Source organism: Bombus bifarius, unplaced genomic scaffold (genome assembly GCF_011952205.1).
Source record: "Bombus bifarius isolate JDL3187 unplaced genomic scaffold, Bbif_JDL3187 scf7180000008213, whole genome shotgun sequence".
NCBI classification, from domain to species: Eukaryota; Metazoa; Arthropoda; class Insecta; order Hymenoptera; family Apidae; genus Bombus; species Bombus bifarius.
In genome coordinates, this window is record NW_022884516.1 from 505,773 (window position 1) to 526,305 (window position 20,533).

General features: G+C 26.3%; 5 protein-coding genes across 8 annotated transcripts; 2 read left to right on the forward strand and 3 right to left on the reverse strand.

Moving 5' to 3' along the window:
• The first annotated feature begins 298 nt into the window (after window positions 1-298).
• Window positions 299-6,488, forward strand: LOC117210950 (sterol regulatory element-binding protein 1). Its single transcript, XM_033454429.1, has 8 exons — window positions 299-537; window positions 1,013-1,600; window positions 1,688-1,919; window positions 2,005-2,399; window positions 2,531-3,463; window positions 3,581-3,888; window positions 5,467-5,622; window positions 5,700-6,488. The coding sequence occupies exons 1-8, from the start codon at window positions 438-440 to the stop codon at window positions 6,051-6,053; spliced, it is 3,066 nt and encodes a 1,021-aa protein (XP_033310320.1). The 5' UTR covers window positions 299-437; the 3' UTR covers window positions 6,054-6,488.
• Window positions 6,489-6,517: 29 nt separating this feature from the next.
• On the reverse strand, window positions 6,518-8,041 carry LOC117210957 (nuclear receptor 2C2-associated protein). The gene is made up of 3 exons (XM_033454441.1): window positions 7,758-8,041; window positions 7,469-7,559; window positions 6,518-7,258 (listed from the first exon to the last, which is right to left on the reverse strand). The coding sequence occupies exons 1-3, from the start codon at window positions 7,793-7,795 to the stop codon at window positions 6,980-6,982; spliced, it is 408 nt and encodes a 135-aa protein (XP_033310332.1). The 5' UTR covers window positions 7,796-8,041; the 3' UTR covers window positions 6,518-6,979.
• Window positions 8,042-10,875: 2,834 nt separating this feature from the next.
• Window positions 10,876-12,311, reverse strand: LOC117210955 (ER membrane protein complex subunit 8/9 homolog). Its single transcript, XM_033454439.1, has 5 exons — window positions 12,050-12,311; window positions 11,602-11,678; window positions 11,471-11,540; window positions 11,316-11,410; window positions 10,876-11,227 (listed from the first exon to the last, which is right to left on the reverse strand). Exons 1-5 carry the CDS (start codon window positions 12,257-12,259, stop codon window positions 11,056-11,058), a joined length of 624 nt encoding a protein of 207 aa, XP_033310330.1. The 5' UTR covers window positions 12,260-12,311; the 3' UTR covers window positions 10,876-11,055.
• Window positions 12,312-13,625: 1,314 nt separating this feature from the next.
• Window positions 13,626-15,180, forward strand: LOC117210956. The gene is made up of 6 exons (XM_033454440.1): window positions 13,626-13,823; window positions 13,897-14,029; window positions 14,083-14,206; window positions 14,286-14,403; window positions 14,617-14,702; window positions 15,053-15,180. Exons 1-5 carry the CDS (start codon window positions 13,691-13,693, stop codon window positions 14,634-14,636), a joined length of 528 nt encoding a protein of 175 aa, XP_033310331.1. The 5' UTR covers window positions 13,626-13,690; the 3' UTR covers window positions 14,637-14,702; window positions 15,053-15,180.
• Window positions 14,809-20,514, reverse strand: LOC117210951 (myosin-8-like). Of its 4 annotated transcripts, none has more exons than XM_033454432.1 (13): window positions 20,499-20,514; window positions 19,193-19,376; window positions 18,265-18,902; window positions 17,507-18,019; window positions 17,202-17,422; window positions 16,941-17,133; window positions 16,422-16,713; window positions 16,001-16,233; window positions 15,751-15,894; window positions 15,493-15,657; window positions 15,275-15,432; window positions 15,012-15,144; window positions 14,809-14,901 (listed from the first exon to the last, which is right to left on the reverse strand). In XM_033454432.1, the coding sequence occupies exons 2-13, from the start codon at window positions 19,374-19,376 to the stop codon at window positions 14,824-14,826; spliced, it is 2,952 nt and encodes a 983-aa protein (XP_033310323.1). In that variant the 5' UTR covers window positions 20,499-20,514; the 3' UTR covers window positions 14,809-14,823. The 4 variants fall into 4 exon arrangements, with proteins under 4 accessions (XP_033310323.1, XP_033310321.1, XP_033310322.1 ...); XM_033454430.1 differs by lacking the exon at window positions 20,499-20,514 and adding an exon at window positions 20,156-20,178; XM_033454431.1 differs by lacking the exon at window positions 20,499-20,514 and adding an exon at window positions 19,496-19,512.
• Window positions 20,515-20,533: the final 19 nt, after the last annotated feature.

The window sequence follows — 20,533 nt, forward strand, 5'->3', positions numbered from 1 at the left end:
AATCTTAATAAAAGATTCTATACTTATATATTACATATTTTTTATGTTTTTATTTTTGTATTTGGTTTTAATTTTTTAAGATCATAGAATATTTTAAAATATTTATTGTTTTTAATTTGAAGATTAAAATGGATAATTTAGAGAATTATTTATAAAACATTTCATAAACATTGTTATTCATCAAAAGATTTAATAAAAATATTAATAGTAACGTTTTTCATAAAAATCCGTCCATATTCTACAATAAATTTTGTTAGTTTAGCAACACATACTGACGTAATATCATCCGATCTGTAGAGCTTCTGTGATTGGACGCGGTAAAGGTCGGGTGACTTCGTAATTTGTTAGTTATTACGTTTGACATATCAGTGCTTCGTTTTGTTTTAATCATTGAATTTATTTAGTGAAAATAAATATTTGACAAATATTACGCCACAATGGCAGATCCTGGAGGGTGGACTACTACACAAGATAACGATTTTTCTAATTTTCAATCGAACGACAGCTTTAATTTGAATGAAGTAACTGGTATCGATGGTATGTTGTATTTAATATTTATCAAAATATTTTTTATCATTTTGTTTTAAAAGTTATAATGAAATAGTAATTTCCCCATATTTTTAAATTATATTATTTTTATTTTTTATTTGTTACCCATTTGTTTTTATATAATTTTATTTTTCAGTGATTTTTATGCGATTTTATATAATTTTTTAAGTAATAAATTTGTTTTAAATTAAGAATATGATTATAATCGTTTATTATATATATTTACTTATTTAAAGAATTGTAGTCAAATTATTTTCTAGAAATGAATTAAACAGTCTTTAATTTATATGAACAGTTGTAATCAACAGCATATCTTTTTAATGTAATTATAACATTTTATATGATTAATATGAAAATATCATTACATATTATTTTATTTGTTATTACATGTGACAGAAAAAGAGAGAGAGAGATTTTGTTTTTGTATATGTTACATCACTATCTTAAATTTTTTTTATTACAGAACTTCTTACAAATTGTGAAAGTGAATTATTGAAAAATGAAAATTTATTTAGCGACGATGCATTATTATCACAATTGGAAGAGCCTTTAGGCATGGATACAGAGGGATTGGATTTTTTAAACTTTAATAATAGTAAAGAACTAAAAGATTTTAAAGAATTTCATGATTATGAGGATCCAAATATTATCAAATCTGTACCAAGTGGAAATGTAATATTAGCTCCAGCAATAACAGAAAATACACAACAAGTTCCTTGTGTCACTCAACAATCTCAACAACAAAAGCAACGACCACAATTACAGGATATAACTTCTATACAAAATAGAGCACAAAGAATATCTGTCACACCAGCACCTACAGTATTTAGTTCACAATATGCTATACCACAAAACCTAAACTTCAGTGTCCAGTCTCCTGTTGTAACTATAGCACCAGTGACACAACAAAGACAGTTGCTTTTACCAGCTAAACTTATAAAATCAGAATCAGTTGTTTATTCTAGGGGATCACAAGCTGTTAGTTCAACATCTGTACCACACCAGATACATACCTTAGTAAATACTGCTAATGGAACAGTTTTAACTGCTGGTAAGAATATATGACATCATGAGATTTTTATTAAATTTATTATATCCTAATTTTTTTAAAATTTGTTATATTCTAATTTTTATTCAGGTATTCCAGTTGTATTAGATACTGATAAGGTACAGATTAATCGATTAAGTACAAATACACATATAGGTGTACCAAGAGTAAAAGAAGTAAAACGTAGTGCTCATAATGCCATAGAACGACGTTACAGAACATCAATTAATGATAAAATCATTGAATTGAAGAATATCATTGTTGGAGTAGATGCTAAACTGAATAAATCAGCAATTTTGAGAAAAACTATTGATTATATTAGGTATATTATGTTAATATGTGTTTGACTTTTAAAATATTTGTTATAAATTGACGAAAATTTTTATTAGGAACAATGAAAATTTTAGGTTTCTTCAAAATTCTAATGCAAGATTAAAAGCAGAAAATATGTCGTTAAAATTGGCTGCTCAAAGGCAAAATTTGCGCGATTTATTAGTATGCGGTGAACTTACACCACCTAGATCAGATTCAAGTGAATCATCTTTATCTCCAGCACCAGCACCATTATCTCCTCAATCTCCTTCATCTATAAAAGATGATCCAGATTTGTTACAAAATGTTGATTCAGCATCTGTTCTTACAAATCAAGGCATGAGAGATCATACTAGGCTTACGATTTGTGGATTTATGCTCCTCTTTTTAGCATTTAATCCTTTAGGTTTTTTGATAAATAATGTTGGAAGATTCAATTCTGATTATATAAACACAAAATTGGATGGTCGTACAATTCTTAATTATCAAGGTATCATAATATAATAATTACAATGCTATTACATTATAATATATAGTATAATAATAATGTTATCACATTATACTAATTGTTATATATGTTACTATGTATAACGAGTAATACTATTATTAACCTTTTTGTAGATCAATCAGATCTTGAAAATCCAGTGTGGAGCAATGTGTTTTTATGGCTAACAAATGCTATACTTTTAATTGGTGGACTTTGCAGACTATTGCTATATGGTGATCCAATACTACCATCTGACAGTAAAATTTTCCTTGAACTTCATCGATGGAGACGTCAAGCAGAATTCAATATATCGAAGAATGAATATAGTCAAGCATGCCGAGATTTACATCAATGTTTGCAATACTTAGGCCGACCATATCCATCATCACGCGCAGAAATTTGGCTTGCAACTATGTGGCAAATTATAAGACAACTTCTTCATAAATTATGGATTGGAAAATGGATTTTGTATACTCATAAATGGTTTTCTGAAAAAACTACACGACAACAAGCAGAGATATCAGCTATGGAAATGGCTATTATTTATCAGCATATGTTATGTCTACATTTATCAGAAGGATCAAAGAGTGGAACTCTGTATCTTGCTCTTTCTGCAGTGAATTATGCAGAAGCCACTGGAGAAACTATTCCAAAATCATTATTAGCAGAAATATATATCAATGTTGCATTGTGTTTCAAGCACTCGTTATTTCCATTTATTCATAAATATTATTTGGGCAAGGCGCGCACTTTATTATCATCATGTGCAGTTCCACCAAAATTAAAGTGGATAATGAGTGATGAAGGAGCTAAATTTTTAGCATTTCAAAAATGGCAATATGGAGAACAACCAGATAATGAATTTACTTCTCAAACTAGTAAAGCTGATCCTTTATCATATGCTTCACGTGCATATAGAGATTATTTAATCGGACATTGTTTACGTATTTTAACTGGTACTGTTGGAGATGCTCATTTATCTTCAATATTAGAATATGGACAAACTATTATGGCTTCTGCTGGAATAGATGCTGGATTTTTATGTACTGACAAAGTTACAGTTACACGTAAGTTTAAATAAAATCTTGTTTAATGAGTTCATTGGTGGTATTGGATGGCATTAAATTTCTTCCTTCCTTTTTTTCTTTAACTAATAAATAGAATTTGTTGAATTAATGTTTTAGATTGCGAAGATGAAATTGGATTATGGTGGGGAGCAGTTATATATGTAGCAGCATGTTGGAGATTGAAAGAAGACGATTCACAAGCATGGAGCATTGTTGAAAGCAAATTTCCTTATGAAAAATGTTACCAACTTTGCAATAATAATAACAGTATTAGTCCACTGCCATATGTTGTTTTGAATGCTTTGCAAGCAGCAAAAGCGACTACTAAATCAGTCTCTATGCGTTTTATTGATCAGGCAGGAATATTGCTTGAACAATGTTTGGTTTATTATAATTGCAAGCAACAGTCATCCCAAAACGTTTTGGTAAGATATTTAAATATTATGTTTATAATATATTAATATATTCAATTCTTTTATACAAAAATTATTATAATTACTTATATTTTTTTGTAATGCTTTTATTTTACATAGATAATAAAATTAGAAATTATGAAGTAATAAATTATATAACATATGATTTGAATACGGAAATAAAATATTTAATTCTTTTTATATTTTTTCAAATTTATGATCTTTGAAAAATCTGTTTTTCATGTTATTTATCTTCTCAAAATGAATATCATTACACATTTTTTCATAAAACAAAAGAAAATGATCAAATAATGAATTATATATGTAGTAACTTTAAGTATATTATAGTATATATTTATGCAATTGCTTACTTGTTACAAGTGTGCATTGTAGTTGCATTGCATGAAATATAACTATGCAATACTTCTACAGTGCAACTTCTGTGGCAGGTCTCAGCGTCATATGTGATAGATAAATATATATATATATAGGGTAGACCAAATAAAATGTTATAGACTGTTTTCTCTATTGTAGATATTTTCTTTCTTTCCTAAATTAAACAGGATAGAGGGGTAATCATTTGAAGTGCAATAAATTTTTTTAAGACTACTAAGAAAAGTTTAAAGGTAGTCTCCTTCATTTATCTTAAATGGAATGAGGTATTCATTTTCTTTATTTAGGTAACTCTTATCAAACAGAGTAACATTTACTTGAAACACTTCTTTTTATTCTGCACAATTAAAGAGATTTAATAAATAATTCAATGCAGTTCTAGGTACATTTAGAGTTTTTTATAAACATATTTTTTTACCTATTTGTTTGATAATAGAAAGGTAATTTCTTGAAATATTTTATGAACAATGTTAATTTTAAATTCTTTAGAGAGATGAACCTTATTATTTAATCATCTTCTTATATGATGATTAAATATTTAATATGCTGATACATAAAATATAAAGTGATAGTACTCCTACAATGAAGGAAAATATAATCATAAAAGTATTTACTGCGCATACATTGGTTATTTCATTAATGCTATAAAATGCTTAAAATAGTATTTATGAAAGACTTAATAGGTGTTTAGAAATTTAAAGACATCATTTTAAACATTTATTAAAATAATTCTCACTTTAGAATACATTTATATACATATTTTTCCCCTCCTTTCTTCTCTTTTTACCTTCTGAAGTTTCTCTTAAGAGAAGTATGTATTTTTCGCCATAGCTCTTTAACTGTGCAAAGTAAAAAAATATTCAAGTTAAATATTATTCCATTTAATAAGAGCTATTCGAATAAAGAAATGTTAATATCTCACTCCATTTGAAAAGGGGTCCTCTTTACCTATGTATAATAGTTTTCCTAAAAAATTTTTTACATATCAGATGATTTAACAACTCCTTTGTCCTTAATTTAAAAAGAAATGAAATGATTTCTGAGAATTTGGCTTATAATATTTTACAGGATGGTAGAAAATGGAATCAAAACTTTTTCTTGGGAATAGATAGCACTTAACAGTTCCTGAATCCAACAAATCAATCAAATCTACAAAATTAATAATAATTTTCTTATTAGCTTTGATTATTTTTTTAGCTTACTCAATTGTGGATTTGTGATTGGTTACTTGAAATGCGAACTACACTTTGGCAGGAATTAGATAATGATTTAGAAAAATTAACTACAAATATATCTCTTGGAGGTTTTCAACGTGATTTAGCTTGTTTGAGACAATTATGTCAGCATATTCCAGTAAGTTTACATATATATTTTAATATTATAATTTATAAGTTAATTATTATTTTTAACAATTGTCATGTACTTTTTAGTCTACTTTAGCAAGAGTATTTGTTTATGAAGCCACAACACGTATAATGGCGGGAGCAACACCAGTGAAAACTCAAATATTGTTAGACCGTAGCTTACATCACAGAAATTCACGTTCTTCAATTATCTGTGGAAAAGATCGTTCGCAAGATCAATATACTGGAGAAAGAGAACACGCGGTAGCTTTATGTTTAGCTTGCCGACATTTACCTCCACTATTACTAGCCTCTCCTGGAGAACGTGCAGGCATGCTTGCAGAAGCTGCTAAAACTCTTGAGAGGGTAGGTGATAGAAAGAGACTTCAAGAATGTTACAAATTAATGAGGCAATTAGGACCAGCTATTTCTGCTAACTGATATATCACAAGTATAAGAATATACCTCATTCAATCCTGTCTTTTACATAGGTTTGTCTCTTTCATGACTCATTGTTGTAAACAAAGTTTGCAAAGAAATTAACGGATCTAACATGGTTTCTCTTTTTGTACTATTTCACGTTATACTAAAACAAACGTTAAAATAAAAGACAGGCAAAAAGTATAAATATGCACTAGTTATGTATATAGTGTATAGTATTATGATATCACATAGAGTATAGAGTAAAAGAAAGTTTCCAGGGTTTAAGTTGAATAGCTGATTTAATTTATATCAATGCACATTGTGCAAGATTGTTGTACATAAATTATAATATTTACAAACAGAAATTATGATATTCTTAATGCAACTAAGACTTTTAGATAACTTGTGTTAATTTGATATTTTCCTTTTCAATATAATTATTTTGTAATTTAATTAATGCGTCTGTCATTGCTATATATATCTGTGTGTGCATAATATGATGGTATTGAAGTCTGTAAATGATATGTTTGAGTTTTTTCAAAATATATAATTTTATTATAAGTTTTCATTACTTCAGAGATATAAATTGGGGTTTAAGAGATATAAATTGATATAAATATCTCTATATATACTACATGTAAAACTAATACATTAACATACAAAATGTAGCTTTATAATTAAGAAATGATTAATAGAATATATAAACTATCTTAAATACACACTGTTTTAAATATTCAAAATAAATTATAAGAACAATTTTATATAAAAATAAATGAGATCGGAAATTAAATTATAATGTTTTCCTCATCTTTTCTTTATTTATAAATATCTATTTTTTAAATCAATTTTCACTTCATTTACAACATCAAAAATTTAGTCAAAAAGACATATGTAATATTTAATTACATTTATTTTTTGTAAAAAATAATGCTTGCTACAATATTTTATGAGTGTAAAGATAATTTGTATATAATAATTCTACCAAAGAAATCTGTACTTTCATTAAATACAAATTTAAAAGTTTTTGCTTTTACTGGATTTGTCAAACTGAAAATTTGTATCGTATTTTTGTCTTCTGGATAAAACGACTCATGAAATTTAGTTTCTTTATTACCAACTTCTAAATGACAATTTTTGCCAACAAATCCACCTTGAAATTCAATTTCAAATGAACTTATTTTATATTCTTGTTCAAATTCAATAATTATCCACTGAAGAGTTCCCTGTAACATACAATATGTACTAGTAGTAATAATATATGTAAGAATTATTTATTTAATACATATGTTTCTTTAAGTATAACTTAAAAAAACTGTAAAAGATTTATTTTATCACTTCATCATCAAAATGTATTACTTTAAAACAAAATAATAGGTAAGGAATATATTAATACATAACAATATAGGAGGAAAGTACAAAAAAGATTTCCTTACCGCGTCAGAATTCCAACAAGTTTCAGGACAATTATCGAACATGTAATTTTTCCCATAAGATCGATTATTCTTGTTCAAAACTGAACTAACCCTAGATAAGTAACATATGATAAATATAACTTTTGTTTATATAAAACAAATTTCTAATTATTTTACATATCGTGACTAATATCTTATGAAAATATTTTGTTTTTCATAGATATATACCATGAAAATATTACAAAAAATTTGAGTAGTTTAATCACAATATGTATATATATGTATATATATATCTTAAATAATAGCTCACCGACACTCGAATTTATATTGTTTCAATAAACATGTCATACTAAAATAAAGCTAATATAATATATGTGTAACTTAACCTCGATTGAATGTAAGGTTAAATAGAATGAACTTATGTTGAGTATTGTCTATCCAGTTTTCACGATATACTACTACAATATTTAAAGTCAATTCTCAAATCCAAACAGCTTAAATGTGAGGAGGTGCGTTAAAATAAGCAATAAAAAATGCAGCAAAGATGTAGCCTTTGATTCCTGATGTACATATACTTCTTAAGTAACCAATTTGATGTATATGCCTTCTAAAAATCTGTAGAAGTCTATAACATTTATGCACAGGTACTATGCTATTATGTACATATATCAACAAATTCAAAAAACAAAAAACAATTTATAAAACAAGAAATATTATACATTTAAAACTATTATAATTTAATGTATTATACAATATAATTTGAAGTATTATATAATTCCAATAACTCTTGGAAAAAGTAACAAATTTCGGTTTAAGTTTTTACGATTTTCTTTTACAAATTACTTATATCCTTAATTATTTATATTCTTATTCGTCCGATCAGATTGATCATCGATTATATGTGTATGTCACATGTATATATGCATATATACAGTATATTGCAGCTCAATTGCGTCATTGACTACTCGATAGTCGACGACGACTATACTACAGCGGAGACAGTCGTTTAGTAACGTAGTAACACTCCGATGTATAGTATTTAAAGCTTAACACGTTCAATACCATGGGGGTCACCGGTGACCGGCGCACCAAGATTAGTAGAAATGCATAATTTGAACAAATGTCAATAGTTATAAATTTTTTATTATTACCATCATTACTACAATGGTGTGACGAAATTAATGCAGTATAAAACATACAAAAATAGTTTTATTATTATATAGTTGTGTAAAAAATATTTTCGGGATTTTAGTACAAAGCTGCAAGTATATTATAATTATTCCTTTAAATATAATGTGGGATCAGTTGTCAAGATCGTGAAGGTCACATGTATCCTACATAATTCTTCGATGACAGAAAACCCCTTATTTCTAAATATGATGTGAAACAATCAGAACTCTTAATATTACATTGTCAGCTAATCCAATCTGGTAGGATAGGTAAAAATGCCAATGCAGATGCTTTTCAAGTAAGAAATATATTTATGCAGTTCTTTAATTTACTTTTTGGTGCCATATCTTGGCAGACTAATCATATAAGTTTAAGGTTACATGAATATGACCATTGATATGGTCTGTTAAACTAAAGAAGTTTAGAAAAAGTAAGCAGGCTATGTAGATGTATTAAAAAGGATTTTTATGAAAAACAAAGTTGTTGTGTTAACATAAGTTAAGAAAAATATATAGTATTAAGACTAAGTATGTACAGTTTTAGATTATAGTATAATTACTGTATAAATTGTAAAATACAGTCATCAAGCTTCCTATAACACAGTTGGTTAGTACAACTCAGAGGGTTGTCCAAATTTATTAAATCTTGCTATATAGAAACAATGTTACAACAATATCGCGTTATAGGAGGATTTTCAGAATTTTTGCACTGTGTTACAAAAGGGTTGAATATACAAACCATTCTGCAATCCATGTTTTGCTGCAATTTGTTCCCAGGCCTTTCCTTTTAATTCATTGTCTTTGTACACCGTTGCGTCTTTATCCCATACACATGGATATTTTCTGATAGTCTCAATAAATTGTTCAGTTTCTGTTATACATAAGCACATCACTAGTCGTAACAAATTTAAACTGACAATTGACAAGTAGAACAATCGAAAAACAGTGGTAGCACGGTCGTATACACACGTTTGGCGATTTCTGTGGTGGGGGTAAGGTTCTTAATCAAAGATGAATAGAGGGTCACCAATACTTCTAGGCATAATACAGCCAAAAAATGGATACTGAGAATAAGGGCCTATAGTAGTTAGTGGATCGCTTATTTTGTGTCCGGGTTGGGAAATATGCGTCGGTGGCTTGTATCGATGAGTAGCGGAGGAGAAATGTGTACATGACATGGAGCACGGCTAAAGCAAACATACACTGTTAGCCATAAGTACTAGGACTTTTACTGATATTTAGTATAAATTACATGCTACTCATCGTTTTCATTTTCTATTATTATATTATACAAAACATATGAAAAACATAAATCAAAGCAAATAGAGAAGTAGGAAGCACCCGATATCTGAAAAGTCACCTAGCTGTGAAATATGATATGCTGTGCCTACCATAAAAAAAGTTATTACATTTACTTCATAAGCCTGTTTTGTATGCAAATCAGACGTATCACTTGTATTAACTTCTAAATTTATTTTCATCATATCCTGCAGCTTCAACAATTTCCTCAAGCTCTCTTACGAATATAGAGGCTCCTTGTGTCCTTGTCTAATAACACATGCACATTCGCACTGAAAATATGTATGTGTATACCGATCGGTTACCGGTGAACGGTATTAGTCTGCATTCTTGATTAGACAAGGACTGAAGGAAAGGGTCTCTATGCAGCGTCGTCTTTCTATTGTCATATCGTATCCCTTACACGGTAACATATGTATGACATATGACTTGTGTATTATATCTTCATATCTTCATGGCCGGTACGAACTCTGAACGTAGAGGCGATAATTCGTAGTGCGCACTTTTCGGCTCACTTTTTTATCATTTCCCCATTCATTTATGGCGATAATTTAGGAAATATATATACGTATGTCCAAATAAATTTTATTACTAAATTCTACTATTGTAATAAATATAACATAATCATTTTCAGTAATCACTTAAAAATAAAAAAAATTGATTATATAAAGAGTAAATTAATTGCTTTAGACTCAAAAGATTGAAAAATAATATAGGTCTTAAAAAGTAAAATCAAATGATAAAAAGAATTAAAAGTGTTTTATAAAATACAACAATGGATAAAACCGATGTGTTTACTGCTTTTATATATATATTTGCTTTAAACACATTTACCAGAAATTAACTCAAAAATGTTGTATGATTGTACTGAGTTTGAATTTTATTCATAATAAATTAATAGCTATAATAATAACTATAGAGTGATAGAATATATAAAGATATGCATATAAAATATAAATGTAAATAATTTGCTCTTAGTATTATTTTGTACATCATAAAATTGATAGAGATAAATATTTCTACATCAATATATTAAAATACATTCTTATTTATTAATTTATTTACATTAAATGTTCCTAAGTGTATTTGAGAATATTTACAAATTATATTCTCATAAAATTGCATTTTAATTAAATGTGTTTATTTGTATTTCTCCATAAACTCTTCTATAGTTTTATTAAGCTTACAATTTTGCCAATCAAGAGAAATATCATCAAGATGATTATCAAAATCAACAAGATTTCTATATTCTTCTGCTTTTAGTAGGGAGTATAATACATCTGTATGAGTTACTCCTTTATCATATAATATACTGTAAAAATCAAAACAATGTGTATCAATCTAAACAATAAACATTAAAAACTATTTGAAACAAATATTAAATATATCAAACTAATTACTCTGTTACATCTTTAAGCTTCCATTTGCCATCTACAAATTGTGAAACTCTCAAGGGATTTGAGCTCATAGCAAGTGTAATTTCTTTATTATCCACCTAATAATATGAAAAAAAGATAATAAGACAATTCTTAGTTCAATTTTTTACAAAACTTACCACTACAAGTAAAGTATTGCCGCAATTTTCTGCTATTTTATCCGCTATTTTATGAGCAGGTTTATCTGTACTGTATTAAAAGTTGCATAATTAAATTATTGTTAAAAAATTCAAATAAAAGATTAAATTACCTCAAATCATTTATGTTTTCATTTGCTAAGTAGTAACCTGCTAATACTAAACCTTTACTAATAGCATATTGATCAACCTGAAAATATTTTTTCTCCATTTTAGTTTAATGTTTACATCATAAAGAAATTTGAATCATATTAAACAATTTTATAATGATTAAGATTTTAAATGATTAAAATGTTTCTTACGATATAAACTAAAATAGTTGTGATAAAATATATTTACAAGTTTATAAAAGATATATTTATAAACTTGTAAAAAATTGTTAGTACTTTCGAAACGATAAATACTCATGTAACAACATTTTTAATATTTTACATAACTACTTCATAAGTTGAATCTATTAAATATACTGTATCTAGATAATTCATTAAAATAAAAATTAATTTAACTGTTACCGTATATTAATTAAGTAAAGTGAACTTTATGCCATATTTAAATATTTACCATGGTCAAAGCAATTTCCGCCATAGGTGAGACATGAAGACAAATGTGAAACAGTGGAATTACATCCTCAATATGTAATTCGACAGATTTACTGTCACTTTTACTATTTTGTTTGCCTAATAACAATCCATTTATTGCGCAATGTGGATATTTAGCAGCGTGTAAGATGATCTTACAATATGCACGACTAGAGAACGAGATATCTGCCATTTTTCTTCAACAACAAACGATAGAATCGATAGTAGTGAATTCGATATAAACCAGTCATATATATAGTCATATGTTATATACATATGTTTGTGTAGATCGCTACCATGCGTTCTCGGCTTTGTGTTCGACGGCACAAAATATAACAAGCGAAATAAAATTGTCTATACGTACATGAAATATGGAACATATCTAATGCATATACATATATTATTCGAAGAATGCAGGTGACAAAAAATCGTAGTTCAGATGATAAATAATACTCTATTGGGAAGCTCCAAATTTCATTATTTTAGATTGCAATAAATTAAAAATTTAGATTGAACTACGTACGATTCCTAAAAACGTTTTATTTTCTGAAGGAGATATTTAATTTTATTATACAACTTATATTTCAGCAATAAGAATATCGTAAATTCTGCTAACATTTGAATTTTGTATATTTTTATTTTGTACATGTACAATTTTTCTCATACCGAGTATGCGGCGAAATACTTTTATCCCACTGATATAGGGCATGATCAAAAATACCGTGTACAAAGATGTTCTGACAACGGCTGTAAATATGAAAATGTATTTCCAATGATTATACAAATATTTCTTTGGATACAATAAAGATGGACAAGCATTAGTTTTATGACTAAATAAATGTATTGAGTTTGAGAGGCAATATCTTGAGCACATATTGAAATAATAAATAACATAATTCTAGGGTTTATTTTGTTTTTGCAATTCTTTCTTACGTAGGCTCCCATCAATCTTTTAATTATAAAACTTTTGGCTTAAATCATTCCAAACTCATGGCACAGAACATGATTAGATATATTTTGTCCTTAACTTTTTAATGGTAAACGGAAAAATAGGTCATTCCATTTAAAAAATCATTACAATTAGTAGAATCTAAGAAAATATGGCATTGAAATGACTTTCACTCTAATTTCCCGCTTAATTTCCCGCTTGAAATATAGTAACTTTCTCTCGAAAGACTTCTTTGTATCGTGACAAATAAGAAAATAATTAAGAGTAGCAGAGTTAAATGGAATACTCTGTATATCTATATAGCAAAACATAATAGTGTCCCGTCTCTTAAATAAAATATGTTACAAACAAAATATTTTTGTTACATGATGTTATCTATATAAACAAGATCTGGTGCACGACCTCGAACCTCGAAAGAGAAGTTAAGATAGAAACACCCAGAAAGAAAGAATTTTTATTGAATTCGATTGATTCGATGATTGAATGATATAATTGTATTTTGAATGTTCAAGAACTTCATAGGTACCAATCTATGTAAAAATAATTCCCTTAGTGAGTACAGAAATACGTAATCATGGTCATATAAACCGCGATTTGTAGAAGTTGGTAATAAACAAGAATATATTTTTTAAAGTTATATCTTGTAGTTTTGTTTACTTCTTGAAGTGGTTTAAAATGGAAAATATTGAAAAGGTTATTAATCTTTTGCATAAAAGGAAAGTTGTTCGTGATGAACAATTCGCAAATGAAGAGAGAAAGCAAATTACAGAATACAGTAATTTGATAAATACATTGCAGACTATAAAAGGTCTTTATTTCTGTATCAAACAAAAAATTGTTTTTAATAATTTTAGAATTAAAATTTAATATGTCTATTACAGATGAACGTAACGATTGCAAAGATAACATTATTAAACATCTTCAGTGTTTAACGATACACAAACATTCCACATATAAACTTATTCATAATTCAGAGAATATTCCAGGATTACCAGTTTCTCACAATTATCATCGGTATTATTATCTTTTTATCATTACAAATCATTTCCTAAATTTGATCTTTTTAGGCAAACAATAATGTTTTTATCGGAAGGGATTGATTTTATAAATAAATTACCAAATGTATATACAAATCTAGATACCAATAACAAAGAAAGTACTATTAATTCTACAAATCTTCTTCATGATATTGTAGGTTTATTGCATGTTCATTATAGAGGAAAAAATGAAGATTTCAAACCCATAACGTCTCATATATATTCTTTTGCAGACATCTTGTACAAATAGTGTAGGAAGTGAACTTTGTAATATAAAGTCTCTAATTACAGATGTAAAAACATTGCAAAAAAATACAGATATATTGCAGGAGTATTGTTTAGTTAATAATGGTAAGTTTTATGTGATTAGATGATAAAAAATGTAAAAAATATTTTTTGGTATCTTAGTTTTACTTTTCAATTAATTAAAAGTTATTACTTATTGATTGCTTTGGTAGTTATAAATATTTAAATCATAATTAAGTTATTATCTAAATCATGATACTTATACAAGATTTTTAAATTTGTGAATAATTAAACTATCATGTAACTATCTATTTATAGATGGGGATATGGATATCTAAACAAATAATGTCTTACACTTTGAATGAGAAAAATACATTTTACTCCTTACTCCTTACAGCAATAAGGTAATACTTTTAAATATTTGTATATAACTTTATTTTTAAGTATTAAAGATATTGGTTGCAAATATTAAAGTCTTGTATAAATTATGATTTTAAAATCTTTATAAAATATTAATTCAAAGCTTTACATGTATTTATTAATAAATTTAAAGTCATCATCAATGTTTAATTTCAACATAATTAAATTTGGATCTACAATACTCTGCAACAAATAAATATTTTAGATAGCACAATTAATAAGATACAATAAACTAAAATTTAATAAACTAGTAGTATACATTTATATATATACATGTATATATGTATATGTACCATTAATTCTGTAGTGATCTCAGATTTTGATTGTATTCCAGAGGAAGGTATTACCTCATTCTGAAAGTTATGTGAAACATCCCTTTCTGGTCTTTCAGTTTCATAAGCAGATAAGACTCCTTTAATTTTATCTCTGTAAAATAAATACACTTAGCAGCAACAAAGAGAACTTATAATATTTATCATTATAACAAAATAATGATAAATGTATAATTTTAAAAAAAGGAAGTACTCTTAATACACAAATATATAAATATTCTTACTTTGTAACATTATATCTTTCAGTTGCAACTTTTTTTTCTCTTTCCATCAATGCTTGAATTTGTATTTGTAGCTGATTAAATTTTTCTTTATTCTGATTTTCTAAACGTTTTGCATTTTTTAAAGCTTTTACTCCTTCTTCCTTTTTAGTTAAAGCAGACTATAAAATGTTTAAATTAATTTATAGTAATGGAGAATTAAATGTTTTTAAAAATATTACCTGCGTAAGATATTCAAGTTCTTTGGCATGTAAAATGAGTAAATTTTCCTTATCTTGTAGAATTTGCTTATAAACATTAAGCTCATTAATTTTTTCTTGCCATTTTAATTTTTCTCGGCTAGCAGATGCATTTGCGTCCTGTGCAGTTTTAATAGCAGTTTCCAACTATAGTTGTGATTAAAATATGTGTAAATTTTTATATTTTATCTCACTTTTAATATAAAATTTGTGTATTTAATATTGTATAATTGCTTGTACCTCTACTTTAGTAGTTTCACCACTATTACTTTTTAATTTGTTTAAAACTTCTAAGTGTGTTTTTTCAATTGCTATTACTTCTTTTTCTTCTGCAAGCAGTTTTAATTGTTTCTCTTGTTCTTTTATCCAGGCTTCCTTTAATGCCTACAATCATAATATAACTACATGTATACTGCTTGATATTTTCGAATATCACTTCTAAACAGCATAGCATTAGTGATCTTAATTTTTTAATTTATTTCATTTATACCTGCATATAGTCTCGTTCCCACTTCATTTTTTCTTCGAATAATTCTTTTTCTCGCAAAAGATTTGTTGTTTTTTTCTGAAGTGTTTCTGTTGCTTGAGTATATAGTGTACTTTGTTTTTGAAGTTCAGTTATAAGTTGTGTAAGATGAGTGTCAAATTTCTCTGTTGTTTCTATAAATTTATTACGATGTTCTTCTAAGACACTATTTTGATATTTTAACTCATATTTTTGAGCTATAAATATTAATAAAAAGATAAAAAGTGATTCTTTTTTGACGAACAAAACAATTAATAAACAAAGAATAAATAAACAATTATAACATCATGTATCATTATTGTATTACTACAAGTATATTTATATTAAATGAGAAATGTATACTAGAATATTAAAAAATTTGAAATTTATCATTTACTGAATATACCTTTTATGTCATCTTCCTGTAATTTCAAAATGTTTGCTTCAGATTCCATTATTTCATTATGTTTAATTTCTAATCTATTTTTATTTTCTACCATACCCTCAATAATAACATTAGCTTTTTGTAATATATCCTCTATGTCAGTCTTCCGAGTTGTCATAGTTTCTATCATTTGAGCTTCTATTTGCTTAGCTTTAGATATACTTTCTATTATATTATAATATTCCCTTTGCAATAGTGTTACATTCTCAGAATGTAGTTTACAAAGTTCTTCTATGTGTTGAGCATGTTTGTTCTAATTAAGAAATATTAGATTGTAAAATTTGCCTTCATTTATATTAATAATTTCTAATATTTTCTAATAATTATTAATTATACTACATTTATAGAGAAACAAATTTTAAAATTTTATTATTTAAAATTATAAAATACTCAAATTAGTTAAAATAATAATTATTAATGTATTAATACCTATAATATAATAAAATAACACATTAATATTATAAATGTACTTGTATTTACAGATATAATAAGTGGAATAAAACATTTAACCTTTAGATTGTGAATTTCTTCTTTGCATTGATTTTCTAGTTGTAATTTTTCATCTCTTAACTTTTCAAATTTTGTTATATAATTTGTTTCTAAATATTCTATTTCCTGTTTAACTCTTTCTTCTGATTTTGTTATTGAATCCTTTAAAAATGAAATTTGTCTTCTAAAAATCAAATCATGTTACTTTACTTTAAAAACAGTTTACTGTAATATATAATATAACAAACATACTCATAAAACTCTGCTTGAAATGATATTTCATTATTGTATTTTTCATCTATGGTAGATAATTTATTCTCTAATTTTGATTTTTCTCCCTCCAGTCTTTTTATTATATCTTTCATATCTTTTATTTCATTTACAAACTTCTTTTCATCTTCACATAAATCTGATTTGCAACTTGTATAAATTGATGTAGTACTTGATACTGCTCCTGGCTGTGTCATCAAAACCTTAAGAAAGAAAAAATTGAAAGCTTCAAATTGCACTTATTCTTTCACACGTAAATATTCAATATTATATTTCATATGTCTTACATGAATATATTGATTAATACGTTCTTGCTGCATTTTTATTTGCTTCTCCAATAAAAGTTGTTTTTCAAATTGTAGTTTTAGAAGAGCATTAAATTGTTCCTCTTGATTATGCAGCATGGAATGTTGAGCACTTGATATTTTATTTAATTGTTCGTTTTGTTGAGAAATTATTGCTGCTGTTCTTAATTCATGTTCTTGTTGTTGCATATTTACAAGTGCATTTTGTTGGTTTAATTGTGTACTATACAACAGTGTAAAATGTTCTGGAAAAATAGATGCATCTCCTAAATCATTTGCGCCAGAGGTTTTTAAATTTATTGTACTGTTTGCATCGTGAATTTCAACATTTTGTTTAGAAGCATCTATTTTATCAATTTCAGCTATTGCTCCCATTCTTATTTCTGATTTTTTATCTTCTAATTTTTTTGAACCACCTAACCATTCTGGTAAATCTTTTTCTGTTTTGGTATTTTGTACAATAGAATTCTTAGGTGGTACATTTCCATTTGATACCTTAAAAGTAAAAAATATATTTAATATTGTAAATACCATCAATATTGCTGTTAATACTCCTATTTAATGATTCTAAGTCTTTCCTTTAAATGTTTACTCATATCATATAAAATACATTCCTGTACTGTTCTCCTTACTTCATTATACATTTATTTTTTTCTAGATATTTTTTATTTATATTTTTTATTTTAAATTTAATTATGTATATGTTTTCTTAAATACTATAAATAATTAAATATAATTACCAATTCAGGACTTTGATCCAGCAGTTGATCAGCTGATAGCAAACCAAGGGGATCATTCACGATTTTTGTATTTCTCCTACCTCTACGAGATTCTTTTGTAAAAGATTTAGTCGATACATTAGTAGTATCCAATTTTGATTCATGTATAGTATTTGTAGACTGAGCCATAGTTTCTAATTCTATTTTCTTATTATTTTTAGGTATGATAGAATCCATAACATTTGATAAATTAGATTGATTTTCAAATAGATGCTCTCTTAAAGATGATCTCCTTGTTTTATCTATTACATCAGATTTATCAATTAAGCTTGTTAAAATGTCCTCTTCATTTCGAGATACATTTTTCAACTTTTGTGTGTTTCTGTCTTTGATTGATTCATTTTGAGAAGCAAAATTATTTTCAGAAATTGAGTAATCAGGTAGTTTCTGTGAAGACAATCGATTAGCTTCTGCTTGTTCAAAATGAAACCCCAGTTCATTATTTGATCTAATATTTGCAGATCTAACTGGATTTTTGATTTTGAAAAGATCTTCCATCAAGTTACTTTTGATATTAGATGTAAACAGATTTTTTTCTTCTTTTACAGAAATTTCTTCATCAGATAACAAATCAGTTAATAAATCATCCTCATTAGAATCTATATATCAACAAAATTTTTAAATAATTATTTACAAAATGAATCGTTTAAAGGAAATATTCATTCGGATCATAGTCACTAAGATATAATTACTCCATTGTATTTGGATTTAGATAAAAATAAATTACATTTATGTATATAAAATTGAAAAATTTGATTCTTCCCTTAAATAAAAATTTCAAAAGATTTGTATAATCTAAAAAAGAATTCTAAATTTTTTTATGATAAAATTGTAATAAAGTATAAATCACTGGCTTATGTTTTATTTCTACTACAAATATAAAAAGCACCTTTAAATATAACTTTTTTTTTAATTTCTCCATCAGACTGTATATTAAAATCTTTGAGAACACTGTTGGAATTTGAGTTTTTAAATGTGTCATTAAATAATTTTATATCTAAACTGTCCATATCTTCTAATGCTTTCGTAATATCTTCTAAATTTGCATTTGAAGTTTCAGAGCGATCAACCATCTGTGTGAAATTACATAAAAATTAAATATAAATAGTTATTAACAACATTTCACAATAAAACAAAATAAAATATTATGAAATAAAAATAGTAACACTTTTAAAAAATGTCAGTTAATTACTTAAGCTTTTTTGTTTTTTTCATTTATTTGTAGATCACTAATTTAGTTATTAAATTAGTTCAAAGTTAAACGATATGAAATGTGTGAGTCATTAGCTGTGTTTGTCTCTTGAAATTATGTTATTGTGTTATTTAAATTGATTTACATTCAGATGAATGGTTTCTACGGATACATAGTAAAGATTAGCGAAAAATAAATATGTCATATTTTTCATATTGGATCGTTCGAAAAATTCATGGCGTTTTTGACAATCGACGCTTTCTATTGCATATCATATCTTAATAAGATTGGAATTCTCCAATAAAATTGGAAAACTATTTTATAAATTTTCATCAAATGATAAAATGTACAATCTGATGAATTGCGCGCTAAATGTAGTAGTTAAAGAAAAAAGAACGTAATTGGTCAAAAAAGCAGATACTACTTTTGAACAAAACAACATTGAAACAATAAAAGATTCAACAGAAGGTAATAAATCCTAGTTGGAATAATGAGTCCTAATTGTTACATACAATAAAGCATCGTTTGACTATCATTTATTCTGTTCTTCATAAAACAAGAAATTGCATACGTAACGAGCCTACAAAAATATACTTCAAGAAATATAATAATCATTTAATAAAACTTTAATTTTATGAAAATACATTATCCTTATATTACTCTTGAATTTTGCTACAAATTTTTTAAACAAATCAATATTCTATTTTTGAAAGATATATTTTTCAAAAATAACTTCTGAACTCACACACATACAATTGATAGTGTATATTAAACATTTACATATATATTTCTTTTTAATGTAAGATAATAAAATTATTTAAAATTTGTGGTAAATCATTCAACAATTTAACTTGATTTATCAAGAGATTACTATACAGGTCTGAGGAATACACAACATAAAAGATATTTTTATGATATCGCACTTATGTGCATTATTGAATCCATACAAATATTTAAGATACTTTTATTAAATTTTGTATACTATACAATTATTTATCAATACATTTACAAGTTGCTGTCAGTCGTTTCTACACGCAT